Below are 25,176 nucleotides of genomic sequence, written 5' to 3'. Positions count from 1 at the left end.
AGCTCCCCTAGCTCATAGCGGGTGCTGGGGAGGGCCGGGAGCGGCTGAGGGGGGCGGCGAGCCCGTGGGTGGGGAAGGGCGGAGCGATGCCACGGCCCGGGAGCAGCAGCCCACAGTATAATATATTCCCCACAGTATAATACCGCCCGTGTCTGTCCGTCCCTTTCTCTTTCTCCTCCCTTTCTCCTCCTTTTCTCCTCCCTCTCTCCTCCCAGTCCCTCCCTCTCTGCTCCCTTCCTTCCCTTCCCCTCGTTCCCGCCCCCGGGTGCCGCAGTTCCGCGGCCGCGCTCCCCACGTGTGGCCGCCATGCGCTTCGCGTACCGGGTGAGCGCGGGCCGGGGGGCAGCCCCCGATCCCCAGCACCGTCTCCCCATCACCTTCCCGCGATCCCCATCTCCGCAGCCCCTCTAACGCTGCCCTTTCCTGCCCCCGCAGTTCTCCGGCCTGCTGGGCACCGTGTACCGCCGCGGCAACCTCAGCTTCACCCGCGATGGCAACTCCCTGCTCAGCCCCGTGGGCAACAGGATCTCCCTGTTCGACCTCAAGAAGTGAGAGCGGCGAGGGCCGGGGAGGGCACACAGGGCGGGGGTTTCGGGGGGAATAAAGCTCTGAGGGTGTTTTGGAGCCCGATCCGTGGGGCTGTCCAGGATGCTCGGCCTGCTAAAGTATTCTGGAAAGGGTCTGCTTTAGCATTAAAAGGTAGAAGGCTGCCAATGGAATACCTGTCACAGTGTTGGGCGGGTACACCCGTGTGGAGAATAGCAGAGGAATTATGTAAAGGTGTATTTCAGAGAGAAAAAGAAAAGGGAAGAAATAGATTTGTGTTTGATTTAGTTGTATGGTTTCTTTGTGTGCTTCTGTCTTGTATATATAACAAAAATTAGAGCATCAGCAGCCTTTCGTGTGTGCCAGGGTTGTGATCGATGCTCCCTGTGCCTGTGTTCCAGTCAGGAACCTGGAATTATAAATCTGTTATGCAGAATTACAGACCATCCTGGAGCCTGGAATTATAAATCTGTTATGCAGAATTACAGACCATCCTGGAGCCTGGAATTACAATTCTGTTATGCAGAATTACAGACCATCCTGGGCTGGAAGGATCATCAAGTCCAGCTCCTGGCCGTGCACAGAACAACCCACCTACTTGGTGTTCATGAGATTGTGACAGCTGAACAAAGTTGTCAGGGTTTTACATTAAATTTTGTCTATGGGCTTACCAAAGGTATCAAACCATATTTCACTGACAGTGATGTTCTTCCTGCATTCCTGTCCCCATTTTACTGTTGTGTGTTTTTGTTGCAGTAACAAGTGTGAGACGTTGCCCTTGGCTACACGGCTCAATATTGTGTGTGTGGGGCTCTCTCCAGATGGAAGCCTTGCCATTCTAGTTGATGAAGGTACTTGCACAAAGAGACATCTGTTTTGTAAAAGAATTCAGTAAAAATGCAGCCTTGAGAGGAGGAAATCTGTATTGTTAGGTGTTCAACCTTAACACAAAATTAGAAGTGGTCTGCTTTAGAAATTGCATTATAATTTTTGGGTAAGGTATCTTTATTTACAGAACTTTTTTACAGACTTTGTATAGTGTCTCATAATTTGGACTGTATTATTTTAATTTTAATAATATTAACCACACTGTCTTGAAAAGCTTTCCCCCCCTCCTCTTTAAGAAAATAATGTTTTCTATGGTTATGATTTCTTTGGGAGCTCAGTTATTCTCATGATCCTTTCTTTCTGCCCTTACAGAGGGAGCTGCCTTGCTTGTGAGTTTGATTGGGAAATGTGTGATACATCAGTTTTATTTTCACAAGCCAGTTCACAGTGTCAGCTTTTCCCCTGATGGCAAGTAAGTGAAGAGTGCATGCTTTAGAACAAAACAGCAGGAATTGCCCCATAAACTAGTTGTGATTATGAAGACATCCTGACCAGTCTGGGAATGTTTCCTGTTCATGAGTGAGAGGAGATTTTGAGCTGATCAGGGTCACTTTGTAAAATTGAGAGGGGAAGACAAGAAGGAAAGCAAAGCCTAGGAAATAGAATATCCTGGTTTGAGTGTTTGAGCTTTTCCTTCTGTTTTGGGGCTTTGAGAATAAGAATTTCATTATTCAACTGCAGTGATTTTTGCTGAAGGTTTTCTCTTTTATAATGCTTGTGTTGGGGGATACTATCAATGTGCAGCTACTTTGGTTTTCCTTCAAAAGCAATCAATTTTTATTGTTTCAGTAGTGCAGGAGCCTCTTTATTATTGTATTGCTTCATTGTATTGCAGTCTATACTGAACAGTTCTTTGCTTTATCAGCTTTGTGTGCAATGATGTCTTTTTTCCCTCCCTTGCCAGGAAATTTGTGGTTACAAAAGACAATCTTGCTTACCTGTACCATGCTCCTGGGAAGAAAAGAGAATTTAATGCATTTGTTCTGGACAAAACCTACTATGGCCCATATGATGAAACAACTTGTATTGACTGGACTGATGATTCCAAGTGAGTTGATAAACTGAAGTTGTTTACCTGCACATTTTGATATTTCAATACACAATGCATTTTCTTTGAATTATTGTACTAGCTTTAAAAATTCTGTCTTTAATCAAAAAATACAATTAGGCAGACCAGAAAGTATAAAAAATGGGAATCAACAGTGGATTCTTATTTGAAAATGCATAGTAATTCATAAAAGGAACAGATCTTAGGAATGTGAGCAGGGTTGACCTTTTGAATGTGTTTTAGCCCCTTCTATCTCTGCTACAGTCACCAAGCACAATTTACCACACTTGTTTGTAAAATTAAAGTGGTGACTGGTGGATTTGAGCTCAGAACATTCCCCACCCAGGGAAGAGTTTTGCAGCCCAGTGTTCTGATTTTCTTTTCTATTTTTCTGTTGCAGGTGCTTTGCAGTGGGGAGCAAGGACATGTCTACATGGGTGTTTGGAGCAGAACGATGGGCAAACCTGATCTACTACTCCCTTGGAGGCCATAAGGATGTCATTGTTGCCTGCTTTTTTGAAGAGAACAGCCTGGATGTATGTATAATCACACAACACACCTGAATTTACAATAGTGGAAACAGAACCTTATCTATAGGTGACTGTTTTGACAATATCTCAGAATTTAGAAAATACAGGAAGTGTATTTTGATTGCTCTGCCATAATTATGTGTTTAAATTTGTTTACCCAAACCATTATAGATTTAAATGTGAAAAAATGATTTAGTTTAGCTGTGATGCTGACTGGTTATCAAGTTGCCTTTGGTCCTTGCAAAATTTTTCTGGGGGCAGGCAAATAATTCACCAGTTCTCAGGACAAGTAAAACTCCCAGTTCAAAGCACCTTGGAGTCTATCCTGAGAATAGAATGCACACTTGCTAACCCTTCTGCAAGTCCATATTCATATTTTTGCAGAGCACAGAGCATGGATATTGGACAATAATAATTTGTGTGTTTGTATTTCAGCTGTACACAATTAGCCAGGATGCAGCTCTGTGTGTGTGGCAGTGTGACACTGAGCTGGATGGTTTGAAGCCCATGCCCCCTAAAGATGCAGCAAAGGAAAAGAAGGCAGCAGAAGATGATGAAGAGCTGCTTGAAGAGCCCAAGGGTGAAGAAATTCATGGGAAAGCTGATCCAAGTGAAGAAGAGACTAGAAATAAAGTTAAATATTCACGTGTTGCCAAGTAAGTGGTTTTCAGTTATCAAAAATCAAAGTTGTAATGGGGATTTATTTTACTGGGCAGGCTTTTTTTTTTCATCTGTTGTAATTATTCAAGGCAGTATAAAACTGTCCAGGATTTAGAAATTTACTGCACATCCCATTTTAAGTAGTTCTGGTAGAACTCCTGTCTATCTTACCTTGATTATATGATGGGCACTACCTTTTACCTTGAGAATAACAAGTGTAATTTTAACAATATAAGAAATACTGACTCATGGTGTCCTGATGTTTGGAACTCAGAAATTGTAAATGGGATCTTTACTACAGTACCCTCTCTGAGTCTTGAGGCTTTGGTTTCTTGCCAGAAGGGGTTGGTTGTCTTCAGGAGATGACATAAAGGTGGCTCATCAGCCTCTTTGGTGAGCTGCTTGGAGATGCAGCTCTGACAACACCCTGTTCTTCAACATTCACCTTTTCTCTTGTTTCTTGGGTGCCAGGTATTTTTTCAATAAAGAGGGAGATTTTAATAACCTGACAGCTGCAGCCTATCACAAGAAAACACATCTTTTAGTCACTGGCTTTGCCTCTGGAGTCTTTCACCTCCATGAACTTCCAGATTTCAATCTGATCCACTCCTTGAGGTGAGCCATGGGGTTGTCACTGTATTGGTTTGGTTTTTGTGGGGGAAGGGAATAGGTTTTTTTGCAGGGGTTTCATGTTTGTTTGATTGAGAACACATCATGTTAAACAGTGAAGGATGAATAAAAAAAGAGCACAAAAACCATAAAACATGACTGTCTGTTTAATACTGCAATTTCTGGAAAGGCAGAACCATAAATTTATGTAATAAATACCATATAATTCCACTCCTTATTCTGGAAAAGTTAGATCTGAATAAGGAAACTTACTCAGGAGTTCCTGGTTGTTGGCTAGACTTCTTTAATTCTGTCCGTTTTAATATTTTCAGTTTCTTTGTAAAAAATATTAGCTGGAAAGTTCTGCATATGGAAAATTATCTGTAAATTGTGTATAAGTTGAGAAATCAAATCAGATTCTTTTCCATAACTGTAAACAATTCCATGTACACAAAAGCCCCTATTTTATTTTCTTAAACTTGGGGAGTTTTACTCTGTTGGCAAGTACATTTTTGGGATGCAGATACTCTGTCTTCATTCTGAATAAGAAATGTTTGATGGTTTGGAGTGGAACAAAGGAATGAACTTATGGTTTTTGATGTTACAGTGGTACAGAAGTTCAGTAAAACAACCAAACAACTTGCTTGAACAGTGTTAATAAATATTAGACATGAAGTTTTATCACATAAGTTTGTTTATTGGTTAATTCTCTTTACTTCAGTATTTCAGACCAAAGGATAGCTTCTATTTCTATCAACTGCACTGGTGACTGGATTGCCTTTGGATGTTCAGGTTTGTCAGGCTTTTTTTGGTCTGTGTTCATGGGAAAAATAGGGAATGTGGTGGACATGAGACCCGAATTCCTCTTGCTAGTTTTGACTCCAAATGTGAAATAATTGATGATCTCATATCTGTGCTGTCTAGGTTTAGTAAAACAAATATCACTAATGAGTCTCTCACAGAATTCTGATGATTCAGGAAGGTATTTTACTGATACAGGAAAAAACACTTCCTATATTTTATATAGGAAGACTTTTAATAGAGTTAGGGAGAGCCCAGATCCCTTGTAGTAATTTCTGCCTTTGCCACATGTTGCCCATGGCATTTTACAAACCTGCCTGGATGTTCCAGCATTCCCACTCTGTCCCTAACGGTTTGCTTGAAACCCAAAATTTTATTTTTATATGCAGCCCTGCTGTTCTTTCCAGCTCATTTATCAACTGGTTGATAGCATTGCTGTTGTACTATTGAAAACATTATTCCATGTAACAGCTCATGGAGGAAATTTTGGGGGAAATTGCCTTGAAGTTATAAAAGGAAAAAGCTCATATTAGTACTGAAAGATGCAGAATTCAACCTGTCTGCATTAATCTTTGGTTTGTTTTTGATTGGTTTTTTTTTGACATTGCTTGCCCCTGTGTGTTTTGTGGCCTGCATTTGCAGGGTCACTGTGTTGGTGGCTGTGGTTAATCCTGCTGTGCTTACAGGTCTGGGGCAGCTCCTGGTGTGGGAGTGGCAGAGTGAGTCCTACGTGCTGAAGCAGCAGGGCCATTTCAACAGCATGGTTTCCTTGGCATATTCTCCAGATGGACAGTACATAGTAACTGGAGGGGAGGATGGCAAAGTGAGTGAGGCAATATTGCTGGAATGTGAGCTTTTAATAATGTACTAAGCAGCTTGACTTTCCATCTTATGTAGAAAGCTCTGTTACTGTAATTGGTACATATTTTTCTTACTATAAAGTCATATTTTTTTTTTTTCTTCTCTTTCCCTAAATGTTTTGATTTTTCTCTCTAGAGTACATATATTTTGCTTTGTTACTAACTGTGACTGCAACTTGCATCACTTATGCTTTCTAGCAGGTGATTTTTTAATTATTACAGGTCCAGACACCATAAATGCACAAGTAACTAATTCACCAATGTTAATTTATTTATGGTCCCATGATATCTTGGGATGAATGAACTTCAGCCACCCAACTTCTTGCCCTTTTAATAATTGTTTTTTGATATGAAATGGATTTCAAATTATTTATGCAAGTGCAATTTTTTTTTGTTTAAATATGCCATTTCAGAAGCTTGTTATTTAAAAGAAAAATTAACTTCTCATGGATGACTTGCATTGAAATGATAGGCTGTGTGTACAGGTGCTTTTATTTTAAAAGGTGTTTTGCCACAATGTCTTGGCACATAAATGGGACAACAGTAGTAGCTGATTTCCTGTCAAAACTTTTAAATGGCAGAAAAAGATCTGCCCCACATTCTGCCATTCAGGATGAAAATTGGCCAAAACTGGGAAGTCTCAAACTGCAGAAGGCTAAATGCATAAATTTTTTGTTCAGGAATAAAAACCAAAACAACTGGAATATCATCTCAAATGTAACTTCTGTAATGGCTTTAGAGTTGGTTTTGAATTTGACACCTATCTTATTTGACAGTATAAGCTTGGAAGCTCAAGATGCTCGCCAAGTGTTACTTGCCTTTATTAACTTTGTTTCAACTGTGTTTGTGTCTGTCTCCACTTAGATTTTTATGTTGCAAAAGAGGTTTAATGATAAGCTGTGGCCTCTTGACTGCTGTTAGTGAAGGTCTTTCATGCTGTTGCAGAGTTCTATAATTAGATTTTCTTTACTCTGCTGCTGCCTTACCCTTATTTTCTCTCTTTACTGATGATGGCGATTCTAAGAAGCCTTTTCTTGTCTGTCCTGCAGGTGAAAGTGTGGAACACTTCAAGCAGCTTTTGTTTTGTCACCTTTACAGAACACAACAGTGGTGTAACTGCTGTAACTTTCACTTCCACTGGTTATGTTGTCCTGAGTGCTTCCCTGGATGGAACAGTGCGTGCCTTTGATCTGCACAGGTAACTCTGCATGAAAGCTTTTGTGTCTCATTTAGTCCTCAGCTTCCACACTCCCCTCAAAATACAGCAAATTGCTGATTGCTTGTTTGAAGTCTCATAAGGGTGAGCAGCACTGCTTTACTGGTTTTTGGTTCTGCCTTTGATTTAAATTTAGATAGTTATTAGGAATGCTCTTACTCCATCCAGTTTCTTTGAAGAAAATTGTGGAAGAACTTTCCTCAAAGAAGCTGGAAATCTAGGAAAATAATTGTCTGGCTTTACTCAAATGGGGAGAAGGCACTTTCCATAGTATAATACAGCTGTGCACAGAACTGGGTGTGTAAACAAGCCCATGTTTCTAAAAAATTGACACATGCTATTTAATAGAAGAAAGCTCCTCTGAGTATTTCTGTCTCCTACTTCTGCAGAGTTTTTCATTTTGAATCTTGTAATCATGTTGAGGCATCACATATAATTTTATAAAAACAATATTTTTTCTGTACATAGCTTAGAAGTCTTTACAAAACAAATGAACTCCTTTTGTAAATAAACTTGTTAAACACACATTTAAATAAATCTACATAAAATGTTCTCATAATTTCTTTTCACTTTTTTAACAGGTATCGGAATTTCCGAACCTTTACCTCTCCACGGCCAAGTCAGTTCTCCTGTTTAGCTGTGGACTCCAGTGGTGAGATTGTGGCAGCTGGTTCCCAGGATTCCTTTGAAATATTCATCTGGTCAATGCAGAGTGGGAGGCTGCTGGATGTAAGTCCCAGAGTGGTGGGAGGGCTTGAATTTAACCCTGTGTGGATATGGTGATATCCAGCAACTTTGGGATTAGTCAGGGGGGTTTCAATACAACATGAAGTGTTTTGTTATATTTATGTTCAAAAGCTGGAGCTACACTATGTTGCTCTCAGCATTTTAAAAATTTTATTTATTGCATGGAGCTCACCCTGAATTTATGTGGGAAATAGTTGTTAAAATTTTTGAGTAATGAGCTCTTTCTAGTGATGAACTAACAACACCAGTGTTGCTGAACTAACACGTGGGCATGAAAGTCTTTCCCTCCTTGTTCAGAGATGTTCTTTTCCACATATTTTCTGCAGGCAATGAAGAAATTGTAGTTGCTGTATTGAGACTGATACAGATTTCATGAAGGGTTTTGGTGGAGCAGAGCCAGGGGCATGATTTTTCAATTATTTTTCAATTTTTAAGCATTCCTGTACATCTTGTACAAGTTGAGGAGCTCAGTGATTCACGTATTTAATTTGGCACAGCCATGGAATACAGATCACTTCAGTAACTCAGGATGTACTTGATTTGATCTCCAGAGTTTTGAGCTTAGTTTCTTTCCTTGATATTTTGTTTGAGGAGTAGGAACGCCATGAAATGAAAGTCTCTGTTACTCTTATTCTCAGTTTTTTATTTTTATTTTTATTCTGAAGTGTTATCACCTGCAAGAGTTATTCTCAGAATAATAATATTCTCAGAATAAAGAATTTTCAGAGCAATGACTTGGTTTTTCACAATTGGTCTGATTTGAAAGGAGGGAGGAAATTGGCACACTGCATCCCTAAAGTGTGTGCATAGGAGTGGTTGTAGATGCCTATATCGTGGTAGCACTTCAGGGAATTTTTTTATAACTTGTAGAAATAAAAAGTTGAGAATCACTGGTGTGTATCATGCCCTGTGTCCAAAAGTGATCTCAAATGTGTGTGGACAAGTCAGGCATGGTTTATTGGCTGTATCTGGAGTTTACTGAATGCAGACTACACAGATTTCAGTTTCTTTCACCTAATTCCAGGTTATTTTTTTCTTCTCTTTTTAGGTCTTAGCAGGTCATGAGGGTCCCATCAGCAGCTTGTCCTTTAATCCAATGAAGTGTGTTCTAGCCAGTGCCTCTTGGGATAAGACTGTAAAATTATGGGATATGTTGGACAGCTGGAGAACTAAGGAGACATTCATAATAAACTCAGATGGTAATTTTTGTTTCTTTTCTCATCTTTTATCAAATATAAAAGCACTATGTAAAATATGTAACAACACAACGTGTCAAATACAGAGAGACTCATTCATGGAAATGGAAATCAAAGGTTCAGAGACTTCACTCCTGTTGCAATAAATGCTTTAATTCTAGCTCAGCTTTATAATTAACTAAACATTTGTATGTTGTCTACGGGGAAAAAATACAGTCATACTTTTTACTCTTAAACTTTTTCTTATAGCTGAGATAAGATCCTAGAGGTATTAGGGTTTTTTCTTAGAAAAGCATCTGAGTGCATTTTTAACTGTTAATTAATTCTTTGCAGTTCTTGTTGTTGCCTTCCGCCCCGATGGCAAGGAGCTGGCGGTTGCCGCTTTGAACGGCCAGATAACATTTTGGGACCATGACAATGCAGTGCAGACTGGCTCCATTGAGGGCAGGCACGACCTGCAGATGGGGAGGAAGGAGCTGGATAAAATCACTGCCAAGCAGGCAGCCAAGGGCAAGTACGTGCAGGGGGCTGCAGTGACAAGGAGGTGCCATGCTGGGTCACTTTGGAGTTGTTTTTCCATTTGTTTTCTACATGGAGATTGCAGAGTGCATCTGTTGTTCAGATATTCCTCATTCTGAATGGTAAAAGCCTGCCTGACATGTGGATGCCTCCCTTTTGTAGCTGGCTGTGTTCTCTCACTGCTCAGCATCATTCTGAGCACGTGTTCTTTCTCACCTGTTAGGAACTTGGGTTGCCAACATAATATTAAGCTTCTCAGGCCAAGGTGTTAATTTGCTATGGGTGAGGTTTTTTAGTTGATATCTTTCTTCAGAAATACTAGTGTACAACCATTAGGATGTAGAAACTATTACATTTTTTAAAGAAGGTAGTTAAAGTATGGGGTTATTTACCTGTTGCTATGCATGTGAAGTAATGTTTAAATGCAAGTTGAATTTGTGTGCTGTCAAAAGTATCTTAGAGAAATGTTTTATTCTTCTCTTCCCCCCCTTTTTTTTCTATATTGCTTCCACTCAAAAAAAAAAAATAAAAAAAAGAAAAATAGCCTTTTGGAAAAAAGTTTTAGAAAAAAGCAGTATTTTTTGCTGGTGAGGTCTCAACCATGCTTTTCAAACATGCCATGGCATTGGTTTTTCTGTAGCTCTTCTGACTGTTTTTAGTGTCATGCATGATGTAGTTGAGAGCCCCTTGACTGAGCTGTGACTCAGATTCAGAAGTACGGCAGTATTTCATAAAGATGTTTTAAATTGTCTGTGATTCATAGTAAAGCACCAAATGCTTTGTAGTAAATGTGTGTGTGAAGTACATACCATGTGAATGAAGGTCTCCACTTTTACCATGGAATGGTTATTTTCTGAGTCTTCACGCTGTACTCATATCTTTTAGCTCAGATGTGGCAGTGAAATTAAACTGCTTTCTCTTTTTCTTTACCAGATCTTTTACAACTCTGTGCTATTCAGCAGATGGTCAGTCTATTCTGGCAGGTGGATTGTCAAAATTTGTCTGTATATATAATGTCAAGGAACAGATTCTTATGAAAAAATTCGAAATTTCATGCAACCATTCTTTAGATGCAATGGAGGTATGTGAGCACAGGAGTCTTTTTTAAATTTCCTCACCCCCACAAGACTTTGTTTTGATATAGCATCTCATTAAGAGTGATTCATGAATGTTTCTTAAAGAATGGGCTTATTTTTGTGCAGGAGAAGGGGAAGGAAATATTCCTCTTGGAACAGAATGAATTCCTGAAACTCTTTCCAGATTTGTAGTGTGCTTGTGTTGAATGGGCAGAACTCTCAAGCATACTAAGTTAGTTGGCACTAGACTGAAAGTGGAAGTGAAAATTTAAATTACCAACCTTTTGTACGAAGCTAACTCCCCAGGTGTCAGTTTGTGTTAGCAAAAAAATGAAGGATTTTTTTTTGTGGACACAGAACAACATCACTGACCTTTATAAACTCTGTTTCTGAATATTGCCAAATGCCAAATTAAATTCCTTCAGAAGTAAAGTGAATTATGAAAAACATCAGAAGGGGAAAAAATTCCAGTAACCCTTTTCACCATCCCCTCAGCAGGAAGGATGATTGTTCATGTCAGGCTGTATCTGACTGTGGTTCCAAGTATTCTTTGTCAGCAGTGGTCTGTGAGCTGGTGTAGCTCAACATCTGCCTTCAAAGAAAGTGAACAAGCTGAAACAGAATTCTGGTGGGGATGGGTATTTCGAAATGGGGACCAGGGAGATCCCTAAAATCTCATTGGCAGTGTTCTGGCCACACAGCCCTTGCATTAGCACAGTGGAACCTGCAGGACAGAAAGAGCAGGGCTGCAGCTGAGGAAGCAAACAGTGCATCTCTGGAGCAGAACAAAGTTACAATAATGTGAAAGCCAGTCTAAACTGAGCTCTGCTGTTTGAGAAGAGATTCAGTGCAGTGAATGGAACTTGCATGTCATTCCAGGAGTACTTAGATCGGAGAAAAATGACAGAATTTGGCAGCATGGCTCTGATTGATGAAGGCGGTGGAGGTGACGAAGGTGTTGCTATCCCTCTTCCTGGAGTAAAAAGAGGTATGGCTTTGCTCTCTTTGTTTCTGCTTTTATGTGCACTGGAACCTTTGACACAGGTGAGAAGGGTTTGACTTGTTTAGCTCAGTTTTAACATCAGGATTACAAAATTTGGTCCCACCAATTAAGCTGTAGGATCTCTTGGACATGAACTGTGCCTCCCTTACCCAGCCTTGAATTCTGCCAGGTTTTACCATGCTGCGCATTATTTAATGGTAACATCATAATCAGAGTTGATAACTAGACTGTGAACTTGTGATAAATCTGTTAAATCACTCCAAATTTCTCTTTTAGGTGACATGAGCTATCGACACTTTAAACCAGAAATAAGGGTGACTTGTGTGCGATTCTGTCCTACAGGTTAGTACCAACAGTTAATTTAGGATTTTTTTTTTTAATTCCATATAAAATATGTGAAAGAATAGAGTACTGGAGGATTATCATTACTCTTCTGTTCCCATGCTGGAACACCTCTCTTTGTTGTTTATTATTATTATTTCTCTTCTAGGACGAAGCTGGGCAGCCACCACCACAGAAGGTCTCCTGCTCTATTCACTGGACTCTGGGCTCATTTTTGATCCTTTTGAGCTGGATATTGATGTCACACCCAGCAATATCCGCAAAACACTGAGTCAGAAGGAATACACCGTGGCTATTGTCATGGCCTTCAAGCTGAATGAAAAGAAATTAATTCAGGAGGTGATAGAGGCTGTCCCTAGCAGTGAAGGTGAGTGGATCTGCCATGACTCAGGGCTGAGCTAGCTGTAAACAGACATGTGTTAACCAAGTTGAGGTGTAAAGGCAGACTTTTCAGTGTTAATTTATGTTTTAATTTTACCCATCTACTTCATGCTTATTTTGTGACTTCTCAGCATGGAATTTGATCAGGCCTAGAGGTGCAGGGGAAGTTTTTGAATGTCATTTCTTGGAAGCAGCTGGTGTTATGAGGGGCACATCAAGCACTTGTGGCACCACATCAGGAGTACTGTGCCTGGTTCTGGGACTGACAGCACAAGGGAAGACGTTGATACTCCAGAACATCTGGTGGAGAGCTTGGAAAATGATTGGAAGGCCAGAGTACAGCTGAGGAGAGGCTGTTTTAATCCACTGTTAACAGGATGATTGTGTGCCTGTTTCTTAAGCAAAATCTGTTTTTGAGAACGGATTATATATAATGAGGTCATTTAGTTATAGATGAGATTATTTTGGATGCTTCTAAATAGTGTTTCTTTGTGATCTGCTGTTGCTAACAGCATTCAGACATTTTCTGTGTGGGCAGGTGACTTTGCTGTCTTTTCAAGTATCACTGCCTCTGATTGTTGTGCATAACTGGTTCCACTGACTACAGCAATTTGGATGAGGTCAGGAGCAGCAACCATAAAGTCTGTTACTTTAGAAAAGAGGAGAAAAGGGTGAAATTAAAATTCTGAAAGAGAGTTGCTGAGGAGAGTGCTTGCTAGGAGGAAGAACTTGGAGAAGGGGGAGTTAATTTCTTGCTTTTAAACACAGTAGTTTTTGGAAGGTTCAAAGGAGGAACATTAGTCCCCTGAGAGACTGTGGTACTGTACCCTGAAATACAGCACTAAATACCCACCACTTGCCAAAGTGCTGCTTTCTTCTCCCTCCTATGCTTTCCTGTGGTCTCCTTCATGATATTCCAAATAGTAACTCAACTCTATTGGATGTTTATGGGGTTTTATTTTCCTTTTTGCACAGTTGATGTTGTCTGCTCATCACTGCCAGACCTGTATGTGGAGAAGTTCCTGGAGTTCCTGGCCTCTGCTTTTGAGACCTCTTGTCACTTGGAGTTCTATCTTATTTGGGCTCATAAGTTGCTTATGCTGCATGGACAGAAGCTGAAAACAAGGTGAGATCCTGTGAAAGTCATAATGGTGACAAGGATATTAAAATTAAAAACCTGTGAGTTTAAGGCTTTTACCTAACATTTACTGATACTCCAGATAATGCATGCACTACAATTAGAACACTTCAGTTTTACACGTTCTGTGCTAATGATAGAAGTTACAGTTTGGACTTGATCTTAAAGGTCTAAAAAGATTTTAAAAAGTGTGTGTGACAGAATTGGAATATGTTACTGGATTTGTGAAGGTACATTGCAAAAGCATTTTTCAAATACAACAGGTAAAACTGCTTGAATTGCTGAGACAATAACTGCACAATTATTTCAAGAGTGATAGCAAGATTTGGCAGTTGTGTTTTTAAACATTTATGCATCTTAAATGTAACTGAAAGGTGATGTGAAGATACTGATTGCATTTTTACAGACCCAGCTTGTTATTATAGCTGGTAGTACTCTGCCTTCCTACAGAGTACTGCAGAACTACATGGGCCTGGTCAGTGAATTCTTTTCAGCCCATCCCTAGTATGGAAGTTTTAGATTTCTAGGAACAAAACCAGGCAAATTTACAAAGTTAAAATGGGCTAAATGAAAGGTAATCTGAGAAGGAGTCCTTCAATTTAAAAAATCAGTGCATTGTGTAAATCTTCCCTTGCTTCAACATGGGTAATAATGTTTTAGTTACTGAAATGACTGGAACAAAATGTCTCCTTTTGTTCCTGCTGAAGTTGAAGAGGACAATTTAAAACAAACTACCCGTTGTTCAGAAAGTCTTGTATCTGAAAGGAACTGTCATTGCTGCAGCAAGCAGAATTAGCTCTTCAGGATGCACTTGGGCATTAGAAAAAATATTTCTCACAATATATTACTTGTATTGAGCGTAATCATTGTGGGCAGAGACCTTTGTTTCTTTAGGATTATCTTTAAAAGCTGGCATTGAAGTTGTGTGCTTGTTAGAATCTTGAGAGTATAGAAATGTTCTAGATTTCCATGTGTACACATGAACTGCACTGCAAATTGCCTGTTTTCTCCATCCAAGGTCAGTGAAGCTGCTCCCTGTGATCCAGTTCCTCCAGAAGAGCATCCAGCGTCACTTTGAAGATGTTTCAAAACTGTAAGTATTGTTACACCTGAAAGTCCAAATCAAACACCTGGAATTATTTGGGGGATGACAGTGTGCTGTTAAAGCTTTTGAAACAGCCTTCTTTTAGAGTTGTTTTTATTTTAGGAGGAAAAACAACATTCTCCTGTTTATTTTTACAGCTGTGAGTGGAACATTTACAACATCAAATACGCCCTGGCCATTTCCCAGCAGCGGGGCATGAAACGTGCAGCAGAGGAGACACCAGGAGATGAAGAAGAGTTGGATTCTGACAGTGATTATCTCATGCAAGAAGCTCATTAGGATAATTTGAGTTCCTGATTACTCCTTGTGAGAGGGAGAAAACCTCAGACTGTATTTTATGCAGTGGTATTCACTGAGAATGAGTGGCCCTCATAGTGGCAGCAATTCCTAACAGTGTGATGGAGTTCCATGTGATGGAGTTTCCATGATGGGAATGTGGGATATGCCATGGATGGCACTTGGCCTCTTTCCTCTACCATTTGGCTGTAAACTTGACAGCTTTGATTTCTTGATTAACTGATTTCTTTTTTTTAAATAATTCTGATTTCAAGTAAGAAAACAAAAAAGTGTTCTTAGGGAAGTTAGAAGTACAACTGGAAGAAGTTTATTCTTCATTAAAAATACCTTGCACATTAAGTATTGTGAATTTTATAGTGCAAGCTTATCCTAGACTGACTCTGAATTTTAAAAAGGATTAAAAAATTCTTGATTGAAAATGTACTGGTCTCAACTTGTTTTAAATGTTGTTTTACTTGGATTTTTTATGTGCATATTTGTGGAATACTGTTTTCTTAGTTCTGTAACCTCCAAGCCTGATGAGATTTCAGTAATGAGGAGAAATGAGGACCTGTAGCAGCAGCTATTGGAGAAAATTTATGGGGCTTTACAGCTTGTGTTGAGGTTTGCTTGACAGCCTTGAGATACTGTAGTGAAAATTTGTTTGGACATTACCAACTGAATAATGTAACTTAAACTGTAAGAGAATGTGTTACAAATGTCATGGCTTGCTGGATTTTCTTTTAAGTTTTTCTTTTTTTGATGAAAGCTCTTTTGTGTCTTTTTTAAAAATGTTGTTTATTAACACATTAAAACCTGAAACTTTTGATTCCCTCTGTTTTTGTGAATTGATGGGAGAACTGGCTTATAAGAGTGGGTACCTGAATACAAAGAATTAGGTTTGTCCTTGTAGTACTTTGAAGCCACATGCTGAAAGCGCTTTGTTAATGAAGATACTACAAATATTACCAATGATCCAGAATTTATTTTCTTAGCGTATTCTGCTCTCCTGGATTTGTTTTATGGGGCTTTAAATACAAAAGGTAACTGCAATGAGGTCTCCCCTCAGTCTCTTCCAGGCTGAACAGGCTCTCCACATGCCTTCTCCTCAACACCTTCACCATCTTCACTGCCCTCCTCTGGACACTCTCTGATAGTTTAATACCTTTCTACTCAGCCTTTCATTCCCCATTCAGTCTGTATCTCCAGGATTGTCCCATCCCAGGTGCAGAATCCAGCACTTTTCCAATGTTCAACCTCATAGAGATGGTGATTGCCCATCTCTCTGATTTAGCAAGGTCTCTCTGCAGGCCCTCCGTGCCCTCCAAGGACCCAACAACTCCTCCCAACTTTGCACCGTTTGCCAACTTGTTTATTTGTCCCCTGTAACTTCCTCACCGTTATCTTTTCACCCTCAGTCCCCTTCCCACCCCTGCCATTCCCGATAAATGAGGGCCGGGAAGGGAGCAGGCGGCTCCCGGCCCTGAGGCGGCCCCTCCCCGCCGCCAGGGGGCGCCGCCGCCGGTGCCGCCAAGGGCGCAGCGGCCTCCGGGCGCGTCTATCCCGGTTGCCGTGGGCCTCGCTCGCTCCCCTTCCCGGCTCCTCCGCTCCCGTTCCCCGGCTCCTCCGCCGCCGCTGCCCCTGCCCTCAGCCATGCTGAGCTCCCGAGGCCCGGCCCTGTGCACGGCGCTGCAGCGAGCAGTGCCCGGCGGCCTCGCTTCCTTCCACTCCTCCGCTCGGCGCTGCCGCCCCGCCCGCGTCGCTGTGGTGAGTAATGGAGGAGCGCGGGGGCCGGGGCAGCGCTGAGGAGAAGCGTTTGTCTGTCTGTCTGTCTGTCTGTCTGTCTGTTGTTTGTTTGTTTTTCCACTGTCTGGCTCTCCACAGCCACCCTGGGCCCTGCAGCCGGGGTCGCTCCGGCAGTGGGGCCGGTGCAGCGGAGGGCTCGGCGGGGCGGCGGCCTGGGAAAGCCTCGCCTGGTGGCTGCGACCGCTGGAAATCCTGGAGAGACGCTGAATTTGAGAAGAAAAGGCTGCTTGCAGTTCAGAAACTTGGAGGCAACCAGACCAGGAGTGGGAAACATGTAAAAATTGGCGTGTGTATAGTTGTTGGCCTGGAGCTGATTTAGGAAGAACCACAGAATGCCAGGATGGGTCAGGCTGGAAGGGAGCACGGTGGCCACCAGGGCCAGCCCAGAGCACTGGCGCAGGGTTGTATCCAGACAGTTTTGGAATATGTTCAGTGAGGGACACTCCATAGCCTTCTTGTTGTGAAAAATGCCAATCACTTCTTTTTAAAATTTTAAAAAGTTTAATTGTAATAAAATGGTTATAAAAATAGTAATATAATTACAGTCATAAAAATGTGGACAATTAGGATTTCGAACAATACGAGACAATAAAAACAAAGAGTTATGAACAGTCCAGGTACCTTTTTCTGGGCAAAATAAGCCTGAAAAAGGATACATGTTAACAGAGGATTAACCCTTAAAAAACAGCCTGTTGCACCGGTTGCATATTCATACACCTCACACATGATGCATAAATTCCATTCAAACACAGGATTCTGTCTGGTCAGTGTCAGCTTCTTCCTCTGAATCCGAGCGGCATCTCAGGGCTGAGCGAGGCAGGAAGAAGTTTCGTTTCTCCTGATAATGGAGCAATAAATTCTTTTTCTCTGAAAGATTTGGGTGTCCTATGGCTGCTATCTCACTGCAAGTCCTTTCTTTAAAAAAAGTATCTTACGTGGCATAGTTTCTATTTTAACCTTATGTTATAACCTAAAACCATATTTAACACGCTACTTAAGAAAATTAATACAGCATAACTTTCTAACATAGCACACATAATATTCATTTTAATATTTGCGAAAAGCCAATCATAAACGACACATTTTTCACACTTGTCCCCGTGCTCAGTCACTGCACAGGAAAGAAATTCTTCCTCATGTTCAGGTGGAACTTTGCATTACTTTATGCCCATTCCTCTTGTCCCATTGCTGGGCGCCTCCAAGCAGTGCCTGACCCATCCTCTGACACCCCCATTTAGATATTTGTACACATTAATGAAGTCTCATCATCTCTTCTTGAAGCTGAACAGCTCCCTCAGCCTTTCCTTGCAAGAGAGATCCCTCACTCATCCTCACTGCCCTCCACTGAACCCACTCCAGGAGCTCCATGAATCCTTTGTACTGAGGAACCCAGGAGGATTTTACTTGAAATAGTTTATAATGTTACTGGGTGAGGTGCTGGCAGTGAATGTATTTAAACTGGGTTATGCTTTTTGGCAGGAAGGGGGTAAAACATTGCAAACCCAGAAGAAAGCAAGGAGGAGGCTACAGATTGCTCAGGAAAAGTCCAGGCTGTAGATGGTGTCACAAATGGATACACAGTTTTGGAGCTCAGTGGACAGTCTTTGAAGCTTGAGCTTTGCATAGTCTAGACAGCATTAAACATAACAGAATAAGAAGGCACTGCCTGCATGAAGAAATCTGTTTTGGGGCAGAACTGGTTTGGGAAAGGGCAGAATGGTGGTCCAAATGGCTAAAAAATAACCCAACAGCAATGCTGTCATTTTAGCAAGTCACAGCTTTTTAATTAGACCTGGGAAAACAAATGTGATTTTTGACATTAGTGATGTAAAATTTTTGACTGTGGTAAAAACCAGATCTATTATCAAGCAGGTACTGAAATAACAGAAGAGTTTATATTTAGAAGAGTTTACAATAATAATGTTACAGTATTTTGGTTTCACTGAGTTTCAAAAACATTTTAGGAGTGTTGCTCACAGAGCATCACCCTAGCACAGTTGCTTGTCTCTTTATTCAGTCTAAATTAAATGAAAGATGAGAAAAAAAGTTACAAAGCAAAAGGCAACTCTTAAATATCAGAACAGGATTTACGTGGACAGAAGAACAGTCAGGTATCTTGCTCATTTGGTGAAGTGATGGTGATATTTGGTGAGAACAGACACCTGGGTATTGTGACCAGAAAGTCCCTTCAAGTCTAACGCTACTAGATAAGACTTTTTCAGTTGAGAGTTTCCTTTCGGTTGTGAGTTTCTGTTCATGTGTCTGTGTTTAAAAACTCTCAAGCGTCAAAAAAAAAAAAAAAAAAAAAAAAAAAACAACAACCCTGAAGGAAAACCAGGAAGGAAGAGGTTTAAAAAAAAATTAATAAAAAGAGAAAGGAAAATTGACTTCCTAACAGGATTTTTTCCTTTCAGAACAAAGAGCCAAACAAAAAGCTCCAAAAGAGTTCACCTATATACTTTCAGGATTTAGATAAACCTTTGGATTTTTTTGGTTTTGTTTCATTCTTTCAATGGCTTTTGGGGAAAAAAAAAAAAGAAGTTTTTTATCCTTCTACTTTGTTAGATTCTCCACCTACACAAGGGTAGCTCACTGCTTTGTGCTTTTTATTATCTGGTGTGTATAAACAAATTAAAAGTATTATTTCCACATAGTTAAAGACAAGTATGGCTAATATGGCATAACTGTATTACTGCATTAAAAGTGATTTAGCTGTTGATCTCTGATGCAGATGCTCAGGTAAAAGACAGCAGCAGGCAAAGTAGTTTATTTTAGGTGCCCCCTCAGAGTGCATTTCTGTCCCTCTTCTGGTGGATGTGCACCTGGATGAGGAAGTGTTTCACATGGATGTGGACACTACATAAGAAAGATAAATGACACTCAGAAAGAACAACCCACTGTGTGCCCAATAAAAACATTCCTAAGGGCAACATACCAGTTTATTAAATGTGGTATAAATGTATCAGCCAGGAAATAAAGGGTGGTTATTTCTGAGCCCTGTGATGGGTTGCTATAAATAGGAAATGCCATTTCTGCAGTCTGCCAGGTGGTGACACCAGTGCTAATAGCGTGGTGTTCACTGGCATTGTAAAAGCTTGCTTTTAAATTGTTGTTAACTATTTTTTAAAATCTTGTGAAAGATCCTGTGGGGAGCTTTGTGTCACCTGTTAATGTCTCACTAATTTCTGTGCTGTTTCTCACAATACTCTGTTGATTTCTCACTAAATACTCTGTTAATTTCTCGCTGCAGGTCCTGTCTGGCTGTGGTGTCTATGATGGCACAGAAATCCACGAGGCATCAGCGTAAGTCCCATTTTGGGAGTTTGGGCTCCACAAAAGTCTCCATTACATTGCAGCAGTTTGTTTAATTTAGCTTTGCTGTCTCTGGCTGTCAGAATTACCCTGAGAGATGAATGATGAAGCTTTCTCACGTTTTTGTCACAGCCTAATTGTGAGCTCAGGCTGCTTTCTTGTAGAACTCAGTGATTGTCCAAAGATGCAGCACCGTGCATGTGATGCCAGAACAACGAGTCTGAGAGAGACTCTCTTCAGAAACAGGAATTCAGAGTTTCAGATTCAATCTCAAGAGGGTCAAATACAGACTTAATTTTAGAACAACTTGAGTTTCTGTTCCTAGGGCTAAATCTAACAGCAGAATTGTTAATGCTTAAATGGAATTAACTCTTACTGTGAATTAATAAGAGATGTGTCACCTAGACCTAGATTAAATGTTAGTGGCTATGTTAATTGTGAGATTCTTCCATAACACCTGGGGATTTGGAGAAAGGAAGCTTTTGTTGTTCTTGGTTGCCTGCTTTGGTAGGATGTGTATTTTTTCTCATAATTTCAAATTCAAATTCCACCACCAGTTGGTGGAATATTTGTAGCAGGTTTAGGGGTCAGATAAAGCCTTTCCCTTGAAGTTTTCTGCCTGTTGTATCTCCATGTTTGCAGTATCCTGGTTCACCTGAGCCGTGGGGGAGCTGAGGTTCAGATGTATGCTCCAGATGTCCCTCAGATGCATGTCATTGACCACAGCAAAGGGCAGCCAGCTGAAGCTGAGTCAAGGTAGGTCTGGGATGTGTTAGGCTTTCTTCAGATGCAGCAGCCTGTAGTGGCTCTTGTAGCACTTGGCTGAATGCCTTCAGTAGCTTTGTGCCAGCTGTGGTGGTTTTCTTGGAGAGGAGGTGTTACATGAGTGTTCTGGACCTGATCACATACAGTCTGTCAGTGCCTGTGTTTCCCAGCAGTAGCATTTCAGAACCTTCAATAGCTTCAGTTACCAAATACCCAAAGCAGTTCTTGCTTCCTCCCTTCCTCACCCTCCTCTTCCTCTGCAAAACTTTATTTACTCTGTTCTGTGTGCAAATGCTGAATTAATCACATTGTTTTATTTCTGGTTCTTCAAGGAATGTTTTAGTGGAATCTGCCAGAATTGCTCGTGGTAAAATCACAAGCCTGGCTAAGCTCACTACAGCAGACCACGATGCTGTGATATTCCCTGGTGGATTTGGAGCTGCCAAAAACTTGTGAGTGCCAGCTAAACATCAGATTCCTCAACTAAATATTCATAATTAACTATGCATAATCAGCCTGGCAAAGAGAGGGCTTTGGGGTTGTCCAATTGCAGCCTTTCAGTACCTGAAGAAAACGTGCAGAAAAGATGGAAAGAGATTTTTTACAAGGGTCTGGTGTGATGGTACAAGGGGCAATTGCTTCAAACTGAAAGAGAGTAGGTTTAGATGAGACACTAAGCAGCAGCTGCTTGCTGTGAGGATGGTGAGGCACTGGAACAGGTTGTCCAGAGAAACTGTGGATGTCCCATGCCTGGCAATGTTCAAAGCCAGGTTGGATGGAGCTCAGAGCAACCTGGCCTAGAGGGACTTGTCCCTGATTATGGCAGAGGGGTTGGAATGAGATGATCTTTAAGGTCCCTTCCAGCACAAACCATTCTCTCATTCTGTGAACTAAGATTCACACAATAAAATCCATAAATGGCCTTATTTACTACATATGTAACTCCTAATTAATAAGGATAACTCCTCTCAAAGTCTTCTCATTGCCTTGTTTTAAATTCTCTGAGCAATGGTGATGAGAACGGAAGAGTTCAGATAATGCATAAGAAGTTCTTTTTCCTCCCCCTAGTGATGTCTCTTTTTGCATCTGAGGGAAGTGAAGGTACAACTTTAATGGTTTCAGGTGCTTGTAGTGTTATTATTCTGTTTCTTCCTCTCTGCCTACCAAAAAATCCCCTCTTGCATTATAATTATAAAACAACAGCAGACTCAGAAAAAAAAAGGAAACAAAAAGTGTTAGCCATGTGTAATACTGCTTATCTTGATCTTGTGATGCGTTTTTGTTGGCTTGGAGAAATGTGAATGTTACTTCCCTTTTCTTCTTACATATTTTTCTTCTTTGAAAAGATTGCTGTACAACTTCTTAGTAATCCTAGAAAGCTGATTTGATGATTCTCATTTTAAGATATTTTTATTAAGTAAGGGGCTTTCTGGCAGACCAAAACCTTAGAAAAAAGCCATTTTGGTTGAAGCATTAATGGTCATCTAGGGAGTGTTTTTAACCAGTTTTTTAGTAGCTGTTAAATTAGGTATGACCCTTTGGAGCCAGTTTCACAGCAGACAGGCAAATACCTCTGTTTGTAGGTTTAAACTGAGCTTTGTGTAAGTTTCTTGTTGTGACAGATCTACCTTTGCTGTTGATGGGAAGGATTGCAAGGTGAACAGAGAAGTTGAGCGAGTCCTGAAAGACTTCCACAAGGCAGGCAAACCTATTGGGTATGTATGTGAGTTGGATGGCATTTGTTTCAAAGTGTGAGCATGGAGACAGCCTGTGTCTTGTTGAAATGTGCAGCTGTTGTTTTTAGAATTGGAAGAAGGATCTTCTGTTTTGTATCATTTGCAGCCTATTTTTTATATTTGTTTTTCAAGATTTGTGTATGTTGGTGTTTGTCAAAGGAGAAGCTGGGGAAATGCTGAAAGGAAGTTGCCTTGTGATGTTTCTCAGATTTTCAAAGCTGTGTCCATTTGAATCATGTCAGTTGTGGGCAAGTTCTGGGCTAGTGGTGTTGTAGAATTGCTCTCACAGTTCCTTCTGTTGCAGCCTGTGCTGCATTTCCCCAGTGCTGGCAGCAAAGGTGCTCTCTGGTGCTGAGGTAACTGTGGGCCACGAAGAAGAGGAAGGGGGCAAGTGGCCTTATGCTGGGACTGCAGGAGCCATCAAAGAGCTGGGAGCAAAGCACTGTGTGAAAGAAGTAACCATATCCTTTCCTGGTAACTTCCATGTTGGGAGACAGCTCAGAAATGTGGCTTTAAAGGAGTGAACACATGTAAAATCTGTGCTTTTCCACATAGATTTTGATGGGAATGTGCAGTGGGTAGCAGATAGCAGTGGTGCAGTGCAGGATTAGAAGCTCTTCTGTACACAGCTGTGTAACTGCTGCTGTGTAACTATACACTGGGAGTCAGAAGCTGTTCTCAGTCAGCTCCCTTAGGCACACAGTAATACACCAAGTGCTGAATGAATTTGCACATAAAACTGGTGTGGGTTACAGCTGGTCACTTCTCTTTGAGATTTTTATTTTCCTGAAGTTTAATGCTGCAGACTCTACTTAGAGACATTTGACTACCATCAGTGAATTTTGTAGGTTTTCTTGTGTTTCTGGGTGTTTCCACAGGTTTCTCATGCAGCATTTGTTTTTCTGGCAAAAAATACCTTGTCATAGCTTGGATTATACAGGTTGCAGCTGTTTTTACAGCTGGATTGTATACCAGATTTGGAGGAAGTTTTATAGGATAGTGGAACTGTGAAGTTTTCATTTTGCAGGCAGCATCTGCAAGTGCTGTGTTTTCCTTGACTCCTGTTTACGAAGCTCACGTGGATGCAAAAAATAAGGTGGTGACCACGCCAGCATTTATGTGTGAAACAGCATTACACCATATCTTTGATGGCATTGGGGCAATGGTGAAGAATGTGCTAAAGTTAACTGGCAAATAAAAGCAGAAATGTTTAAATTTAGGATGTGGTATCAAACATATGGACCAATGGAGACCTTTGCACCTGCTTGTCCTGCTCACGCTGTAGTGAATGCTGATACAAAGCTGACTGATTCCCAGCTGCAGGATTTTCCATGCCTTTTTGAAAGAGGGGCAATGCAGAGCACAAGGAGCCTGGCCTGAGACACAGAGGATTTTCTTGAGTTTTCCATCTGGAGAGAGCTGACTGCATGTGTTCTGAAACAAAAGTCTTCCCAACGCACCAATGTCAAACCAGTTCTAAGGGGGGAAAAAGAGACTTGAGGCCCTTTTAGAAGCTGAGGGCAGATGTATTGTAGGGATTTGGCACATGGCAGCATATCTAGTGGATGAAGAATGGGAGTAGAGGAATGAATGCATGGTTCAAGGTGTCTAAGGTCAGGCCTTTGTCTGGGAAGTAAAAGCCAGGGTCATCTTTTGAGGGAAAAGACATCTTCCACATCTAATTTAACTCAGTATTAATGAAAAGATTTTGTTTAAATTTCAAAGAATCCCACTTTCACAAAGTCATTCTGAACACCAATCAGCAGCAGGACACAACTGCCACAACAGCAGCACTTTGAAAAACTCATCCATTGGCCCATTATAGTTTTAAAAGGTCTTGAAATGAAGAAGAAAATAAGAAAATAATATCCGCTGACGTGACGCACAACTCTAAGGACAACACCCCGGTTAAAGCAGTTGTATGACAAGTAGTGAATGGAAAAAACAATCTCAAAATATCCTAACTTCCTCTGCTTTAGGGCAATAAAACTTCTCCAAAGAAGTATTATTGAATGTCTGGAATAATGATGTATAAATAAATTAATTTCTGCCTTTATCTTGTCCTTGTCCTTTCACTTTTGTTTGGGAGCTGCCTTTGATAACTTTCACTGGTCGGGACATTTTAGCAGTTCTGCTTTTCAGTTCACAACTTTTGTATATTTTTTCCATATAGAATACAGCAGAATCTTTTCCACCTCTTCCAAGTTTTTTATTACCTTTCTATTGAGCAGGACACAGCATTTCTCACATTCAGACAAACAAAAAAGCAAAATGACATCCCTTACCCTGGATTACAGTTTCTCTTCCATGACAGACTTGCTGAAATGAACCCATATTTTCAAGGGAGAATTGTATGTTTCATAAATGAATCTACGAGACTTAGACTGAGTTGGTCTATGGCAAATGCCATTTATGGCTGAACACTTGCCAGGGGTGTGGGGTGACATTTTTTTATTGGGGTGAGTGAAGAGAAACCTTGAGTGTTAGTGTTGGGCATGCTCAACTTGCTCATTCAGGGTTCAGGAAATAAGCATTTTTGCTTCTGAGTCCTCCTAATGATTAATTTTTTGTCACTAAAAGAAAAAAAAATCACATCTGGACTTAGAAGATTTGGAT

General features: G+C 40.7%; 2 protein-coding genes across 2 annotated transcripts; both read left to right on the top strand.

The window, feature by feature from the left end:
- The first annotated feature begins 248 nt into the window (after positions 1-248).
- PWP2 (PWP2 small subunit processome component) lies at positions 249-15,770 on the top strand. Its single transcript, XM_058018708.1, has 21 exons — positions 249-324; positions 436-548; positions 1,303-1,397; positions 1,747-1,846; positions 2,339-2,482; positions 2,883-3,018; positions 3,448-3,668; positions 4,144-4,287; positions 5,003-5,073; positions 5,769-5,905; positions 6,992-7,140; positions 7,740-7,887; positions 8,954-9,104; positions 9,435-9,615; positions 10,554-10,701; positions 11,576-11,684; positions 11,976-12,041; positions 12,190-12,408; positions 13,398-13,548; positions 14,579-14,653; positions 14,803-15,770. The coding sequence occupies exons 1-21, from the start codon at positions 307-309 to the stop codon at positions 14,942-14,944; spliced, it is 2,718 nt and encodes a 905-aa protein (XP_057874691.1). The 5' UTR covers positions 249-306; the 3' UTR covers positions 14,945-15,770.
- Positions 15,771-16,466: 696 nt separating this feature from the next.
- On the top strand, positions 16,467-24,620 carry GATD3 (glutamine amidotransferase class 1 domain containing 3). Its single transcript, XM_058019054.1, has 7 exons — positions 16,467-16,708; positions 19,998-20,050; positions 20,702-20,815; positions 21,157-21,276; positions 22,447-22,539; positions 22,865-23,021; positions 23,630-24,620. The coding sequence occupies exons 1-7, from the start codon at positions 16,595-16,597 to the stop codon at positions 23,756-23,758; spliced, it is 780 nt and encodes a 259-aa protein (XP_057875037.1). The 5' UTR covers positions 16,467-16,594; the 3' UTR covers positions 23,759-24,620.
- Positions 24,621-25,176: the final 556 nt, after the last annotated feature.

This window comes from Melospiza georgiana, chromosome 2 (genome assembly GCF_028018845.1).
Source record: "Melospiza georgiana isolate bMelGeo1 chromosome 2, bMelGeo1.pri, whole genome shotgun sequence".
NCBI lineage: Eukaryota > Metazoa > Chordata > Aves > Passeriformes > Passerellidae > Melospiza > Melospiza georgiana.
The sequence above is the reverse complement of the archived record's forward strand: the minus strand, read 5'-3'. Positions and strand labels throughout refer to the sequence as shown.